This window comes from Myotis myotis, unplaced genomic scaffold (assembly GCF_014108235.1).
Source record: "Myotis myotis isolate mMyoMyo1 unplaced genomic scaffold, mMyoMyo1.p scaffold_m19_p_3, whole genome shotgun sequence".
Lineage (NCBI taxonomy): Eukaryota > Metazoa > Chordata > Mammalia > Chiroptera > Vespertilionidae > Myotis > Myotis myotis.
In genome coordinates, this window is record NW_023416335.1 from 141209351 (window position 1) to 141223256 (window position 13906).

Sequence of the window (13906 nt, forward strand, 5' to 3'; positions counted from 1 at the left end):
TTTAGTACTTATACACATAGTAGATGCTCAGTAATTGTTAGCTTTTTTTTTTTTTTAAGTCCTCTGATTTACACTCCTGATATTAGCAAACATAATTCTCACAAAAGTCCAAATAAAATAATCTGGGATGAACTCTACTTACTCTCCCAAGCATAATTCTTTAGTTCACTCTCAAGGTGATCTGGTCAACCCCAGCATCTTGCCCTGGAACTAAAACCTTTGCATATTCCTGGCTTCAGTTTATCTCCTCTCAGAATGTAATTTCACACTGCAACCACCACCCCAACTGAACTGAATTAAGTATTTCTATTTTCTTGCTTCCATTGCTTAAACGTATATATCTACTCTGTGGCAGTTGCATTTAATTTGTAATTGTTCATTTGCATGTCTATCTTTCCATGGCATTGTTTCTTTAGGAAGAGGACCAGATCTTTTCTTCTTAGCACCCCTCAGAGCCCAGCATAATTCTCCACATATTATAGATGCTCAGAAACTAAGCAGAATGAATAAGAGAATGAATGAACAGTTTGAGTCTCTAGTTCTGCAACATTGATTCCGGCTACCTAGACTGACTTCTTTCTCCGTTCCACCTTTTCCCACCCTCCAGACCTCAGGACACCACGCAGGTTCTCACTGTCGGGACAGACAGACACACTCCAAAAGCAAACCACATGACACACACAGCACAGAGGCTTGAGAGCATGTTCCTCTGAAATGAAGTGGGTCTTATCTGAGTTCTGAGAGAGAGAGAGAGAGACTGGAAAGAAATTTTCAATTCCAGGTTTGGTTTCACAGGCAGCAAGAACTTTTAAAAACTGCTTCCAGAAGAGAAGGCCCTGTTTTCTAGTGCATCAAAGGAAAGGTACTTTGATTTAAAAATAAGAGTAGCAGAGCCCAGAGAGTTGGAGAACCTTTCACTTATTCTGTTTTGGGAGACTGGCTAAAACAAAGGAACGATGCTGAGTGGATGTGCTGATAAGTCTCATCCCATCATTGTTTACATTTTTTTAGCTTGAGGGTCTGAGATCCTTTTAAGAATCGAATGAAAGGAAGAGGCTATCTTGCTAGAAAATACGTTTATAGGCTTTTGCCTGGCTGGCACATGTTTCTGTCGGCCTTGCACGCTTTTGAAGAAGTACATTTGCCTGTCCGAGCGATTTTCAAGTTCCCGTGGCGCCTGTCAAGAGCATTTCTAACCACCACACCCCCGGCCACCAGCACCCACTGAACAGACCAGGGCTGGCGACTTGGCCTCTGACCAGGCAGGACGGGGTAGCACCGCCCCCGAGGCACTGACCCCGCCACGGGCCTCCCCTTCCGGTCTCCACAGCCCCAGGATCTGGCTGAGCGCCTCAAGCAGCCTGGCCTGCGGGGTCGGGCTTTGCCTGTCACCCGGCAGGACGGGGTAGCCCCGCCCACGAGGGCGGGTCTCCAGGACGGAGCTTCCGGTTCCCACCTGTTCCTTCCCAGGTAATGGAGGCGCGCGCCCGCCTGGCGGAGTTGGTGCGCGCGGGCCGTGCGCGTCCGCTGTTCACCGTCTGCGGGGCGGCCGCGGACCCCTCAGCGGTTCAGGGCGAGTCCGAGCCCCGGGAGCCGGTCCGGAGGAGCCCGCGGAGCGCCCGCTGCCTCCCCTTGCGGGACGCCAAGTGGAAGTGCGGCAGGTGAGCCTGGCGGGGCAGCGGGAGGCAGCACCCCAGACGGCACTGGGCAACGAGGGACGGGGAGGAAGAGAAGTCGAGAGTGAAGAGAAGGACAGAGGAAAGGTGTTCTGAAGGCCGAGGGAAGCGAGTCTCCGCCCGAGCGGAGTGCCCCCTGGGTCACATGCCACTGCGATGCCTCGAGGAACACTAAGAGCCTAATGAGGGCATTGGATTTGGCTGAGAGCGTGTGTGGGTACATCGTGTCCCACTTATACTGGAGCCCGGAAAGCTTTAGATTTGGCAGTGGAAACACAGGTTATAAAGGACAGGTACGCTTAGTGTTGTTGGAAGTAAGGCGAGCCCCCAAGTCAGGGGTCCTGGTGGAATATAAAACATACTCGGGAGCCAGGCAGCAAGGCAAACATCTTTACCTCCTTTTAGAAGGGTGCGCACTCATGGTCTGGAAGCAGCAGGCACACACAGGCTGCTGGGGGATTTATAATCCCTGACACACGTGACCTGTCCCTTGCTCCTGATTGGAGCTCAGGCGCACAGTTTTTCGTGATTGGCTAATTCAAAGGCAGGGGTTGGCCTTTGCTGTTTCAAGATGGCTCCCCTGAGTCTTGCAGCCCCAAATAGTGGCTGTCTATACTGTTCTTTGACAGAAAAGATGACTTGTTTATTCTCACAATTCCCCCCTTTTCTTTATTTAAACTCTTCAAACTTGGGTGACATCCATTGACTCTCCTGCTCTGCAGTGTCTAGAAGACTGATTTGCTGTTTGGTCTTTTATGGGTTCACTCAGTGAGATAGACCACCGACTCAGAATTTAAATTTAAGAGCCGCCCTAGCCGGTTTGGCTCAGTGGATAGAGCGTCGGCCTGCGGACTGAAGGGTCCCAGGTTCGATTCTGGTCAAGGGCATGTACCTTGGTTGCAGGTGCATCCCCAGTAGGGGGTGTGCAGGAGGCAGCTGATCGATGTTTCTCATCGATGTTTCAATAAAATATATTTAAAAAAAAAAATTTAAGAGCCTTTATTAAGCTGGCCAGCTGACTACAGCGCGTCCCTCCAGTAGGGGCTTCGCAGCCTGCAGTACAGACCGAGGGTACAGCAAAGCCTTTTATCTGCAACACTGCAAAGCATGCAGGGTTCACACAAAGTTTACAAGTACGAATGGGGAGCTAAACAGAGTCACACCTGGCTGGGTTGAATCATAATACATTGTTTTTCTAAGACAATCTAGCAATTTTTCTCTGCCATGATCCCGGACCATAATACAATCGGTAACCTTTCCATGCCTTTGTCCCTCCCCCTAGCACATTCTGTAACCCTTCCATGTCTCAGTCCCTCACCTTAGCACAGGTCAATGCAGTTTCGATTAACCCTTGGCTATGACATGGGATGATGTGACATCCCATCACTGTAGCTCCTAATCAAAGGGGTGAAGTGGACACCATCGCTCTGCCGTGGTCGGCAAACCGTGGCTCCCAAGCCACATGCGGTTCTTTGGCCCCTTGAGTGTGGCTCTTCCACAAAATACCACATGCGGGTGCGCATATACAGTGCAATTGAAACTTCATGGCCCATGCGCAGAAGTCGGTATTTTGTGGAAGAGCCACACTCAAGGGGCCAAAGAGCCGCATGAGGCTCGCGAGCCGCAGTTTGCCGACCACTGGCATAGGGGATCTTGTCCTATGACATCTAAATCTAGTCCTAGCCAATCTTTTGACCTAAAGGCTGAAATATCCAAGTCATTCAAGTTATCTATAACCAATAACTTAACTGGGTAAGCACAATCCAGATTGTACACATTTCTCCAGCCCACATTGTAAGCCCCTGAAATTGCCAGATTCCCAAAGCAAATAGAACCCAGTACATGATGGTTATTAAGACAGCTCACAGTTTTCAACATTCGTTTCAAGGGGATATGTCCTGGTATGGCTGTTCAGGTTGAGGTGTGTCTGCCCTTATCCCATGTGTGATGGGTCCAACCTCACTCTGAAGTCCGAACAGCAGTCTCTGTGGTTAGCAAGACAGGTAAGGTCCTTCTCAGGAGGGTTCCAACTTGCTTCCCTTCCAAATCTTGATTAGAACAAACGTAGTCTTCTGGTCGATGGTGATAAACCAGAAACTCAAGAGTGCCTTGGGTCAGGAGGCCTTCTAACCTGAGAGAGGTTAAAGTAGAAGAGATACCCAGTACACAGTGCTTAAGAAATTGTTCCCTAGTTTCCATTGTAGGAAGATCTTGAGGCATTCCAGGGCCTATTGGAATCACCTACAGCCAACTCTAGGTAAAAACAAAACACAACACCTTTCTTAAAATTCAAACCCTAGGAAGGTTGTCAAACTTGATTTTACCAAAAGATTATATATTAAAGTGTATTAGACAGGAAAATAGGCCAGCAAACTTCAGTTCCTATGATTAAAAGATGATCTTTTTATTAAATACCTGATTAATATAACATAATTATTTTACTAGAAAAGAACTGACCAAAATAAGGCTTATTTTCTAACTTCATTTGTCCTTGGGTGTGGACAGCAAGTGACACTAATTGGATTTCTCCCATCAGTCTTCCTGAGAACTTTGGCATAAGCTATTTACCCTTCGTTTAGGGAGGCAAAATATAAATCACTGACTTTTAAGTGTCCTTGGTTTAGGGAAGACAGAGTTTTCTAGATGGTTGCAAACTGCTGTTTTAATATTTCAGTTTCCCTGGCTTACTGGCCTGTATCATTTAATCAATTTCCTTTTAACATTTTTTTTTAATAAACTTCTTATAATTTTCACGGACATTCTTACAACTTTCAAAAATATTTTTACAATTTTCAGAAATAACCACCTTTAGAAACCACCTTCTTTTTCCTTCAAAATGCATAACCATGCCTTAGTCCTTCCATTAAGCATCTCCATTCCAATATTCTTTCTTTGTGTCACACCATCAGCGATTTGTATAGACCTTTTTTTTTTAAATTGTATTAGAATTATTCATTCTTAGAAACCTTAATTTTTCAATAATTTACCAAAAAGTAAACAGCCAGCGTTTCTTAGATTAACATTTATCAACACACTTTTTGTAATTATTCTAAAAGACATTAATTAAATTTAAACTGGTTTTAATATTAAAAATTTGGTTTGGACCAATTCTTTTTTTAATCAGGCCAATAAAATATTATATCCTAGGTGAAATTTTACCACACATATTACACATAAAGACTACAATATATTTTGAACTACTAATTTTTCCAGGGGACCTCAGGCCGCACCCCCCTGCCCGGTGGGGCTTGACAGGGGACCTCAAAGTGTGTCCCCCGACCTGAGGCTGCACCCCCAACCTGGTGGGGCTTAATGGGGGACCTGAGACTGCACCCCCCACCCCGCACCAGGCTGGGGGACCTGAGGCTGTGCTCCCTACCAAGCGCCAGGCCAGGGGACCTGAGGCTGCGCCCCCTGCCTGGCAGGGCTTGATGGGTGTGAGGTCGGCCGGGTCTGGATCTTGCCCAATGAGGGTGAGGCCAGCCGGGTCTGGGTCTCATGTGATTTCAAGGAGCATGCAGATGGGCGGGGACTTGACTCTGGGTCCCATGGCGCACCCAGACTCTGACAGGAGGAAGATTTTCATATACATTTTACTAATTTTCTTTCATCCCTGACACTTCTATTATAGAGAAAGGGCAAATAGCAATATTAAAGTATTTCCTCTAATTAATTCCCTTTTAATGTGCATGAATTTCATGCACTGGGCCGCTAGTATTAAAATAAAATATGTCACAAAGTATACAGTTGAAATTACTGCAATGAGTAAGAGGACAAAGAAATCAACATTTTCATGCAATGAAAACATTTTCCTAGTTCTTTGAGGCCCAAAATGAGGAATTTGTGAAACAAACTGGATGTGCCAATGAGTGTACCAGTGTACCAATCCATTAATATTTTTTCAAATTTAATTTCCAGAGTTTTACTTTGCATAATAAGCACTATCATTTTGTGCATACAATAAATCTACATTTGGAAGAAGTATTCAAGTTAATATTTTTGTCTGTGCTTCCTTCAAGCTTCCTGAGCTCCAGCTGCTCTTTTTCCCCAAGAAGATCCATGAGACACTCCTCAGGTGAGTTCTAGTCCATAGTTCAGATTTTAGCCTCAGAAATACATCCAGGCCTGAGTAGAGGAATATGAAACAGTGGCCTCTGCTCCCTTTCACCTGTCAGGATGACCTCCCTCCTGAGAAAATCACATCCTGGGCATGATGAGGTATCAGTTTCCCTGCCTGAAGCTCGGTTCTCACCAGCTGGGCTCTCCTCATCATTCTCAGATTTCTATGATGTCATCACTTAGTTTAATGGAAATTACCATCCCCTGGAGCCAGGAGAACTGAGTTACTGCCTGAACCTACATTTTTTTCTGCAGTCTATCCAGTCACTTTCCCTGGGCCTCACTGAGACCTGTGTAGCTCCAATGGCAGTTGTCCGAGATTTCCCAGGGCTGAGAGGTTTCCCAGGAGGCAGACTAGCATGCCAGAGCAGCCGCAGGCAAACTGGGTTGAGTCAGTCCCCCTCTTAAAGGTGGAGTTTGTAGCCTGTGCGCTGGTGCACATGTGAAGTTCTTTCCCTTCCTGTTGAGGATGTGCTGATGGGTGTACCCATGTACCAATCCATTAGTATGTTTTTCGAAATTAAATTTCCAGAGTTTTACTTTCCATATTAAGCACTATCATTCTGTGCAGACAATAAGTCTACATTTAGAAGGAGGCTGTTGACAATAAATGTGGTAAGGTATCTGAGGAAACAACCCCTGCAATTAAGTGACCCCTGGGTTTCATCTAGGCCTCTCTGCTCTGGAGATGGGGAACATCTAGAGGAAGAATTCTCACAGAGCCTTATCTTCCCTAGGTAGGACAGGACTTTGTGTCATCACAAAATTATCTTCAGTGCCATGGTAACTGTTTCTCTTCATCTGTTGCTGAGCCTCGGGGAAGTCTTGTTGGAGTGAGCCAGTGCTCTGACAGCTGACAGCAGACAGATGTGGCACTAGAGCTAGAGGAAGTGGTGACATGTGTCTCCATGGGCCTTCCTGAGAGCTGCCAATTCTGGCCACTGTTGAACTCCTCATCAATTTCAGATTTTTTACTTTTAGCTAAACATGATGTATTTAATTTTCATTTTTACTGAGATGGTTTTCCCTTATAGTTAGTGTTTTTTTTTTTTTTTAATGTTATGAATGTCTTTTTTATTACTGCTTCTTTTTTATCCGTTTTAAAATTTTTTATCCTAGAAAATATGTTTCTCTTAAAGTTATTTTATGTCTCTCTAATTACTTCTGTGAGAAGGTCTGTCTTCTCCAGACACCTTTTCATCTGAAATCAGTAGCTACTCTTTCGTATTTCTGTGGCCAAACACATGAGTTTATTTATTTCAAGCAAATTACTTCAAAACCCAGGCAACAAGTGTACTTTAGGACATGGGTAACTGGCTCTTTTTAAGCTACGCATGCTCATGCAAATTCTTTTGAGGTTCTTATAGAAAGCTTTGCAATGCAATTGTTTGCCATTTTTTAAAGTCAAAGTTGGCCCTAGCTAGTTTGGCTCAGTGGAAGAGCATTGGCCTGCGGACTGAAGGGTCCCAGGTTCGATTCCCATCAAGAGCACATGCCTAGGTTGTGGGCTCAATCCCCAGTAGGGGTAATGCAGGAGGCAGCCAGTCAGTTATTTTCTCTTATCACTGATGTTTTATCTCTCCCCATCTCTGAAAAAAATAAAAATTTATTTTAAAAATAAATAAAGTCAATAGTTGACTTCCAGTGTTCTCCTTGTGATGGGCATTTCCTCTTCTCTCAGGATCACCTAAGTGGGTCAGAGCATCCTGAGCACTGGGTCTTGGTGGAGATGCCAGAATGAGAAGGCGCAAGAGTCCTGGTCCCCACCAACCAGCCTCCTGGGTGACCAGTGCTGGGCCTGGGACAGGGGCCACTGTGCCCCTGGCTGCCTCCTCTCCTGCCACCCTCACCCCGTTCAACCCACAGAGGCCCCCAGCTGAGGTTGGTGTGACCTTTGAGGATGTTGCTGTGCGCTTCTCTCAGAAGGAATGGTGCCTCCTTGATGAGGCTCAGAGACACCTGTTCCTCGAAGTGATGCTGGAGAACTTTGAACTCATATCCTCTCTAGGTTGCTGCTGTGGAGCAGAGGATGTGGAGGCACCCACTGAACAGCATGTTTCTGTGAGAGTGTCACAGGCCAAGAACCCCAATGTAGCTGTGTCCTCCCAGAAGAGCCACCCCTGTGAGAGTTGTGGGCCAGTCCTGAGAGACATTTTCCACTTGGTTGAGCAGCAGGGAACACAACACAGCCTGAAACTGTTGAGGTGCGGGGCATGTGCAAAGCAGTTTTATTTCAGCAAGAAAGCCATTGGATGCGACCAGACGCTTGCTCAGGACCATGGTGTCTGTAATGGAGTACAGTGTTTTGTGTGCCATGAATGTGAAAAATCTTTTACAAATATCTCTGTTCTCCGTCATCATCAGAAATTGCACACAGGAGAAAGACCATACGAGTGCAGTGAATGTGGGAAATGCTTTAAACAGCACTCCAGCCTTATTCGACACCAGCGAGTTCATTCTAAAGAAAAGACTCATGAGTGTGGTGAATGTGGGAAATTCTTTAGCCAAAGGGCAGTCCTCCTGAAACACCAGAGAGTTCACACTGGAGAAAAGCCATATGAATGTGATGAGTGTGGGAAATCCTTTAGCCAAAGTTCAAGCCTCGTTCAACACCAGAGAGTTCACACTGGAGAAAAACCATATGAGTGTGATGAATGTGGAAAATATTTTACCAGACTCTCTGGCCTTTATCGTCATCAGAGGCTTCACACTGGAGAAAGGCCTTATAAGTGCAGTGACTGTGGGAAATCTTTTGTCAGGAACTATCACTTGAGTGATCATCAGAACTGTCACACTGGAGAAAAACCTTATGAGTGCAGTCAGTGTGGGAAATCTTTTAGCACTAGCAATGGCCTCCTTTACCATCAGAGTCTTCACACTGGAGAAAGGCCTTATAAGTGCAGTGAATGTGGGAAATCTTTCGTCAGGAACTATCAGCTGAGTTATCATCAGAAATGTCACACTGGTGAAAAACCTTATGAGTGCGGTCAGTGTGGGAAATCTTTTACCAGTAGGAGAAGCCTCCGTTATCATCAGAAATGTCACACTGGCGAAAAACCTTATGAGTGCAGTCAGTGTGGGAAATCTTTTGCCGGTAGGAGTAGCCTCCGTTATCATCAGAGATTTCACATTGGAGAAAGGCCTTATGAATGCAGGTAATGTGGGAAATTGTTTGCCCTCAACAATCACTTGCATCATCATCAGAGTTCACACGAGAAAGGCCTCAGGATAGCAGTGAAGGTGGGAAATATTTTGCCAGAAACAGTCACTTCCGTTGTCATCAGAGTGTTCACAGGGTATGCCAATACTTTTGAAGGGAATAACTTTCAAAGATCTTGCAAAGGGCCATGTGTCCTAATGCCTGCAATTCCATGGGTGATGGTCACTCGAGTGTAGGACAATAGGGTTTAGGGGAAAGCATAATTGCTACAGAATTACTGGCATAATAAGGATTGTGCATAATTCTTAAAATGGAGATAGGTTTCATTTATCTTCATCAATAACTCATAATGCAATGTCCAAGTCAGGGGAGAGGTGAATGTTTGTAACTTTGTCATGCTATATCACTGTTGTTCAACTGCATTATGGTGAGCCTTTTTTCAGATGTGCATTTGCTATCTCTATATTTGGTTAAATATCTGAGCATATGTTTTGCCAAATCTATGAATTTTGGCAATTTTCTTTAACAATGGACAGTGAAACAAAAATGCAGGTTAGAATTTCACTCATTTTGTGTCTTTTTTGCTTGGTAGGATAAACGTTTTTCATATTGGAAAAAAAATAAAATCAACAATTGACTCAGAAAAAAGAATACGGCCGAAACTGGTTTGGCTCAGTGGATAGAGCGTCAGCCTGTGGACTGAAGGGTCCCGGGTTCGATTCCGGTCAAGGGCATGTACCTTGGTTGTGGGCATATCCCCAGTGGGAGATGTGCAGGAGGCAGCTGATCGATGTTTCTCTCTCATCGATGTTTCTAACTCTCTATCTCTCTCCCTTCCTCTCTGTAAAAAATCAATAAAATATATTTTTTTTAAAAAAAAGAATACGTTTATATGCACACAATATGCATGAAACATAATTTCGAATTCGGAGACCCTTAGAATTAAGAATCAACCTTCCATATGGATGCACCCATATATACTGACTCTCTCCTTGCTGTTTTCCCACTCTGTCGGGTTTTGGCCTACCTGGAAGAGCCCTAGACCTGTGTGACATAACATTTGAGGAGGGCAGGAACAAAGAAGGCATGAAAAGAGATCTATTCTTCCTCTCCCAAGTTGAAATGCCAAACATGGTTGTCCATAGAAGTATGCATGTATTCGTTGATCATGTTCTAGGTCAGCTATTTTCAATTTTCATCTCATGGCACACATAAACTACTAAAATTCTGCGGCACACCAAAAAAATATATTTTGCTGATCTGACAAAAAATTAGGCATAATTGCTCGGCCCAGCTGGCTTAGTGGTTGAGCATCAGCCTATGAACCAGGAGGTCACTAGTTTGATTCATGGTCAGGGCACATGCCCAGGTTGTGGGCTCGATCCCCAGTGAGGGGTGTGCATGAGGTATCCGATCAATTATTCTTTGTCCTCATTGATGTTTCTATCTCTCCCTTCTCTACAATCAATAAAAATATTATTTTAAAAATTAGGCATAATTTTGATTCATTCAAGATGGCTAGTATTGTATTGGCTATTGTTATTTTTTTTTATTTGGCAATCTAAGGGTAAAGAGGTCAGTGCCCCTGACCAAATAGTCAGGTCCTGCATGCTTTAAAAATATTTGCAGCACAATGGTTGAAAATCGCTGTTCTAGGTTATTATTATGTCTATATTTTTGGTAGCTGGTGGGTTAATAAGCTGTGAGTTCTCCTGAAGACAGAATCACTCTTCTTGTCTCTAAGGAATATGTGTTTAATTTGTTCCATCCAAACAACTTCTGAATGAGGCTTTGGAATTTAGTAAGTTGGGGACTTAGTAAGTTGGGAACAGTCTGTGTTCCATTTGTGGAAGAGGAGAAAATATCCTTTGAGACAGCCATGGAATTGGGCTAAAGCCCAAAGATGGAAGAGGATGCACATTAAAAATTGAACTACATATCCCACGACATTAGGACTCTGTATCTCTCAGCCCTTTGTGTTCTCTGTGGCCTAACGCATCACTTCTGTGGCATTGGTAGGTGTAGGGCAGGCTATGCTTCTTCCAGCTGATAAGAATTTTTATAGAAACTGGTGTGGTTTTTTTTTTTTTTAAAGAAAATCTGTCTATAAGCTTGAACAACCAGCTATTTTAATGACCTGAAGCTACCTAAGATTTGAGTAATTTGGACTCGATTTTGATATGCATCAAAATAATTAAATCAAAAAAGGGAGGATAGTGGAAAAATACCATGTAAGGAAAAATATCCTGTAACTAATTTACATCTGGAAAAATTTTTTTTCATTTGTAATGCTAACAGCAAGACACCCATGAAAAACATACGTGGTGTCAAAATAAGCCAAAGGAAAATCATTTGGGCAAATATAAAAAGGACCCCAAGTAAAATTCCCTTTAACCTTCGGTCAAGAATATGTATGTATGTTTTCAGAAAATAACTTCAAGACCATGTGGATTCCTGCAACAGAGAGGAATTCTCAGGAATGCTCCAGCCATGAAGACAAGAGGAAAAACAATCCAGAGATGGAAGACGCTGACGACGCTTTGCCATGCTAGCAGTCAGCAGCTGTGCGTCACTGCAGGTTGCCCAGGATCAAACCAGAGAGGGTCGGACCTGCATTGTCACCATTTGTCCACCATCCAGAACTGAAATATCATTGCTGACATGTACACATAAGGAACTGTCGGACATTGAAACTTGGACTCAGAACTGTTGGACATTGAAATTGGGATTTAAACATTCTTTGTTCTTAAAATGTTATGTTTAAGTTTTAAAATGTTTTGGGTTACGGATTGGCATTGTTTTGTTACTGTTTTAATAGCCAGAGTTTTGTTCTTTTTTTTTTGTTGTTAAATATATTTTATTGATTTTTTTACAGAGAGGAAGGGAGAGAGCCAGAGAGCCAGAAACATCGATGCGAGAGAAACATCGATCAGCTGCCTCCCACACATCTCCCACTGGGGATGTGCCCGCAACCCAGGTACATGCCCCTGACCGGAATCGAACCCGGGACCCTTCACTCCGCAGGCCGACGCTCCATCCACCGAGCCAAACCGGTCTCGGCAGAGTTTTGTTCTTGATGTTTAAGTTTTATTTCCATTATAGTAGCTAATAATAAAAAAAAAAGGGTGAGATGTGGGAAATTGATATAGGGTTGAGCCTCGGACTGACCTGCTGGCAAAGTCACAGACAAGTCCCAGCTTAGAGGGCTCAGTCCTCTTAGCATAATTAGGCTTGACTTTATAACACTCCCCAGATCTTACCTGGGAAGCTAATGGGCTGAGGGAAGTGCAGGGAGTGTAAACATAATCAAAACAGTTGAAACTCACAAGAACTGTAACTATGGTAACCACTGCATTGTTTACCTCAGACTATAAAAGGTCGGTGGGGACTGAGCATGGGTGGCAGTCCTTCCTCTTGAGTTGGACTTACCCGCCCGGTCCCCCAATATTTCCAAATTATCTCTTGTCTTTTCTATTTCATTTGTGTGTGGTTCCTCTTCCAGATATTGAACCCTGAACCATGCGGGACGTGGAGGGAAACATTTACTGACATCCAGATATCGGTAAATTTTCCATCAATTAAGAGATGGAAAATTAATATATAAATATTATTTGAGATGATTTATCAAAAAATAAGGCAATAAGTAAGAAAACTTACTTATTTTGATGAGAATCAATTAATTGATGGTAAACATGTAAATGTTTTCCTCCACATCCTGCATGGTTCAGGGTTCAATATCTGGAAGAGGAGCCGCACACAAATGAAAGAGAAAAGACAAGAGATAATTTGGAAATATTGGGGGACCGGGCGGGTAAGTCCAACTCAAGAGGAAGGACTTCCCGTGATGCTCCTTGCACCAATCTGACATGCTGTCCAGTAACTCATCTGGCTGTTTTATAATCAGGTTAGGACCTTCGGCCAAAATGTTGAGATCAGAGTCGGTGATCAGACAGTCCATCTCAATAATCTGGTCCTTTTCGATGTCCAATCCCATCACCTCTAGGTCCACCCAGACCATCCGCTGGGCCATGCTCTCCCCCGCCGCCATGGCTGCACCACCTTCGCGGACACCCCGCGCCCGGAACTGCCCGCGGCTCTCACCCACATCTCGCAACAACCAGGAGCGCAGGGAGCCGCCTAGTATCGCCCAGCACGCGCAGCCGCTACCCCAGCCTACAGAAAGCACAAGAGAAATTGAATAATTCATGAATGATGTGCATTTATGATTTATGTACTCTTGGTAACTCAGAGAACATCAAACACCCTATCCCCTGGCCTGACATTTTAAGCAGCATTTGGGGAAAGGGGACAAGACAGAACACAGGAGATGTAGTGTTGACTTTATATAAGGCAATAAGTAAGAAACCTAAGTATTTCTTGGGAAATAAATTCAAGGATGATGAAAATAATTGGTGGCTTTGAAAAATATAGAGATCTCAAGAGATTGACTATTGATGCCATGAGAGAAATTGTATTTGCTCTTGTGTGTTATAGCTTTCTCTCGATGCTTTGTCCTAATTAATTCTTCATGCTGTCTTGTGATTTTTTTCAGTCTTTCTGAGTATTCCTATCCTATATAATAAAGAGGCAATATACAAATTAACCCTCATACCCTCACAAGATGGCTGCCTACAACCAGGCCAGCAGGGGGGTTAGTGAGGGATGACCAGGCCAGCAGAGGGGTTAGTGAGGGACAACCAAATGACTGAACAAGCAGGCTGCGTGGGGCAACCAGGCCGGTGGGGGCAGTTAGGGGTGACCAGGCCGGCAGGGGGGCAGTTGGGGGCTACCAGGCCAGCGGGGGGGGGGGGGGCAGTAAGAGGTGACAAGGTTGGCAGGGGGGGGCAGTTAGTGTGACCAGCCTGGCAGGGAGGGGGGCAGTTGGGGGAAATTAGGCTGGCGGGGGGCGGGGGGGGGGCAGTGAGAGGCAACTAGGCTGGCAGGGGGGGCA

At 44.5% G+C, this 13906-nt stretch overlaps 1 protein-coding gene across 4 annotated transcripts; it reads left to right on the top strand.

The window, feature by feature from the left end:
* Positions 1 to 1331: 1331 nt before the first annotated feature.
* Positions 1332 to 13558, top strand: LOC118651453 (zinc finger protein 501-like). Of its 4 annotated transcripts, none has more exons than XM_036300630.1 (4): positions 1332 to 1661; positions 5696 to 5751; positions 7477 to 8950; positions 12959 to 13558. In XM_036300630.1, the coding sequence occupies exons 3-4, from the start codon at positions 7533 to 7535 to the stop codon at positions 13155 to 13157; spliced, it is 1617 nt and encodes a 538-aa protein (XP_036156523.1). In that variant the 5' UTR covers positions 1332 to 1661; positions 5696 to 5751; positions 7477 to 7532; the 3' UTR covers positions 13158 to 13558. The 4 variants fall into 4 exon arrangements, with proteins under 4 accessions (XP_036156523.1, XP_036156525.1, XP_036156527.1 ...); XM_036300634.1 differs by lacking the exon at positions 12959 to 13558 and adding an exon at positions 11383 to 11620 and having other exon boundaries at positions 1333 to 1661; XM_036300631.1 differs by lacking the exon at positions 1332 to 1661 and adding an exon at positions 1713 to 1969.
* The last annotated feature ends 348 nt before the right edge of the window (positions 13559 to 13906 follow it).

Bases quoted from the DNA above. Each gene is read 5' to 3' on its own strand.
- LOC118651453 (XM_036300630.1), top strand. From the start codon at position 7,533: ATGAGAAGGCGCAAGAGTCCTGGTCCCCACCAACCAGCCTCCTGGGTG. The intron at 8,951-12,958 runs GTAATGTGGGAA...CATCACCTCTAG, and splicing joins GAAAGGCCTTATGAATGCAG to GTCCACCCAGACCATCCGCT.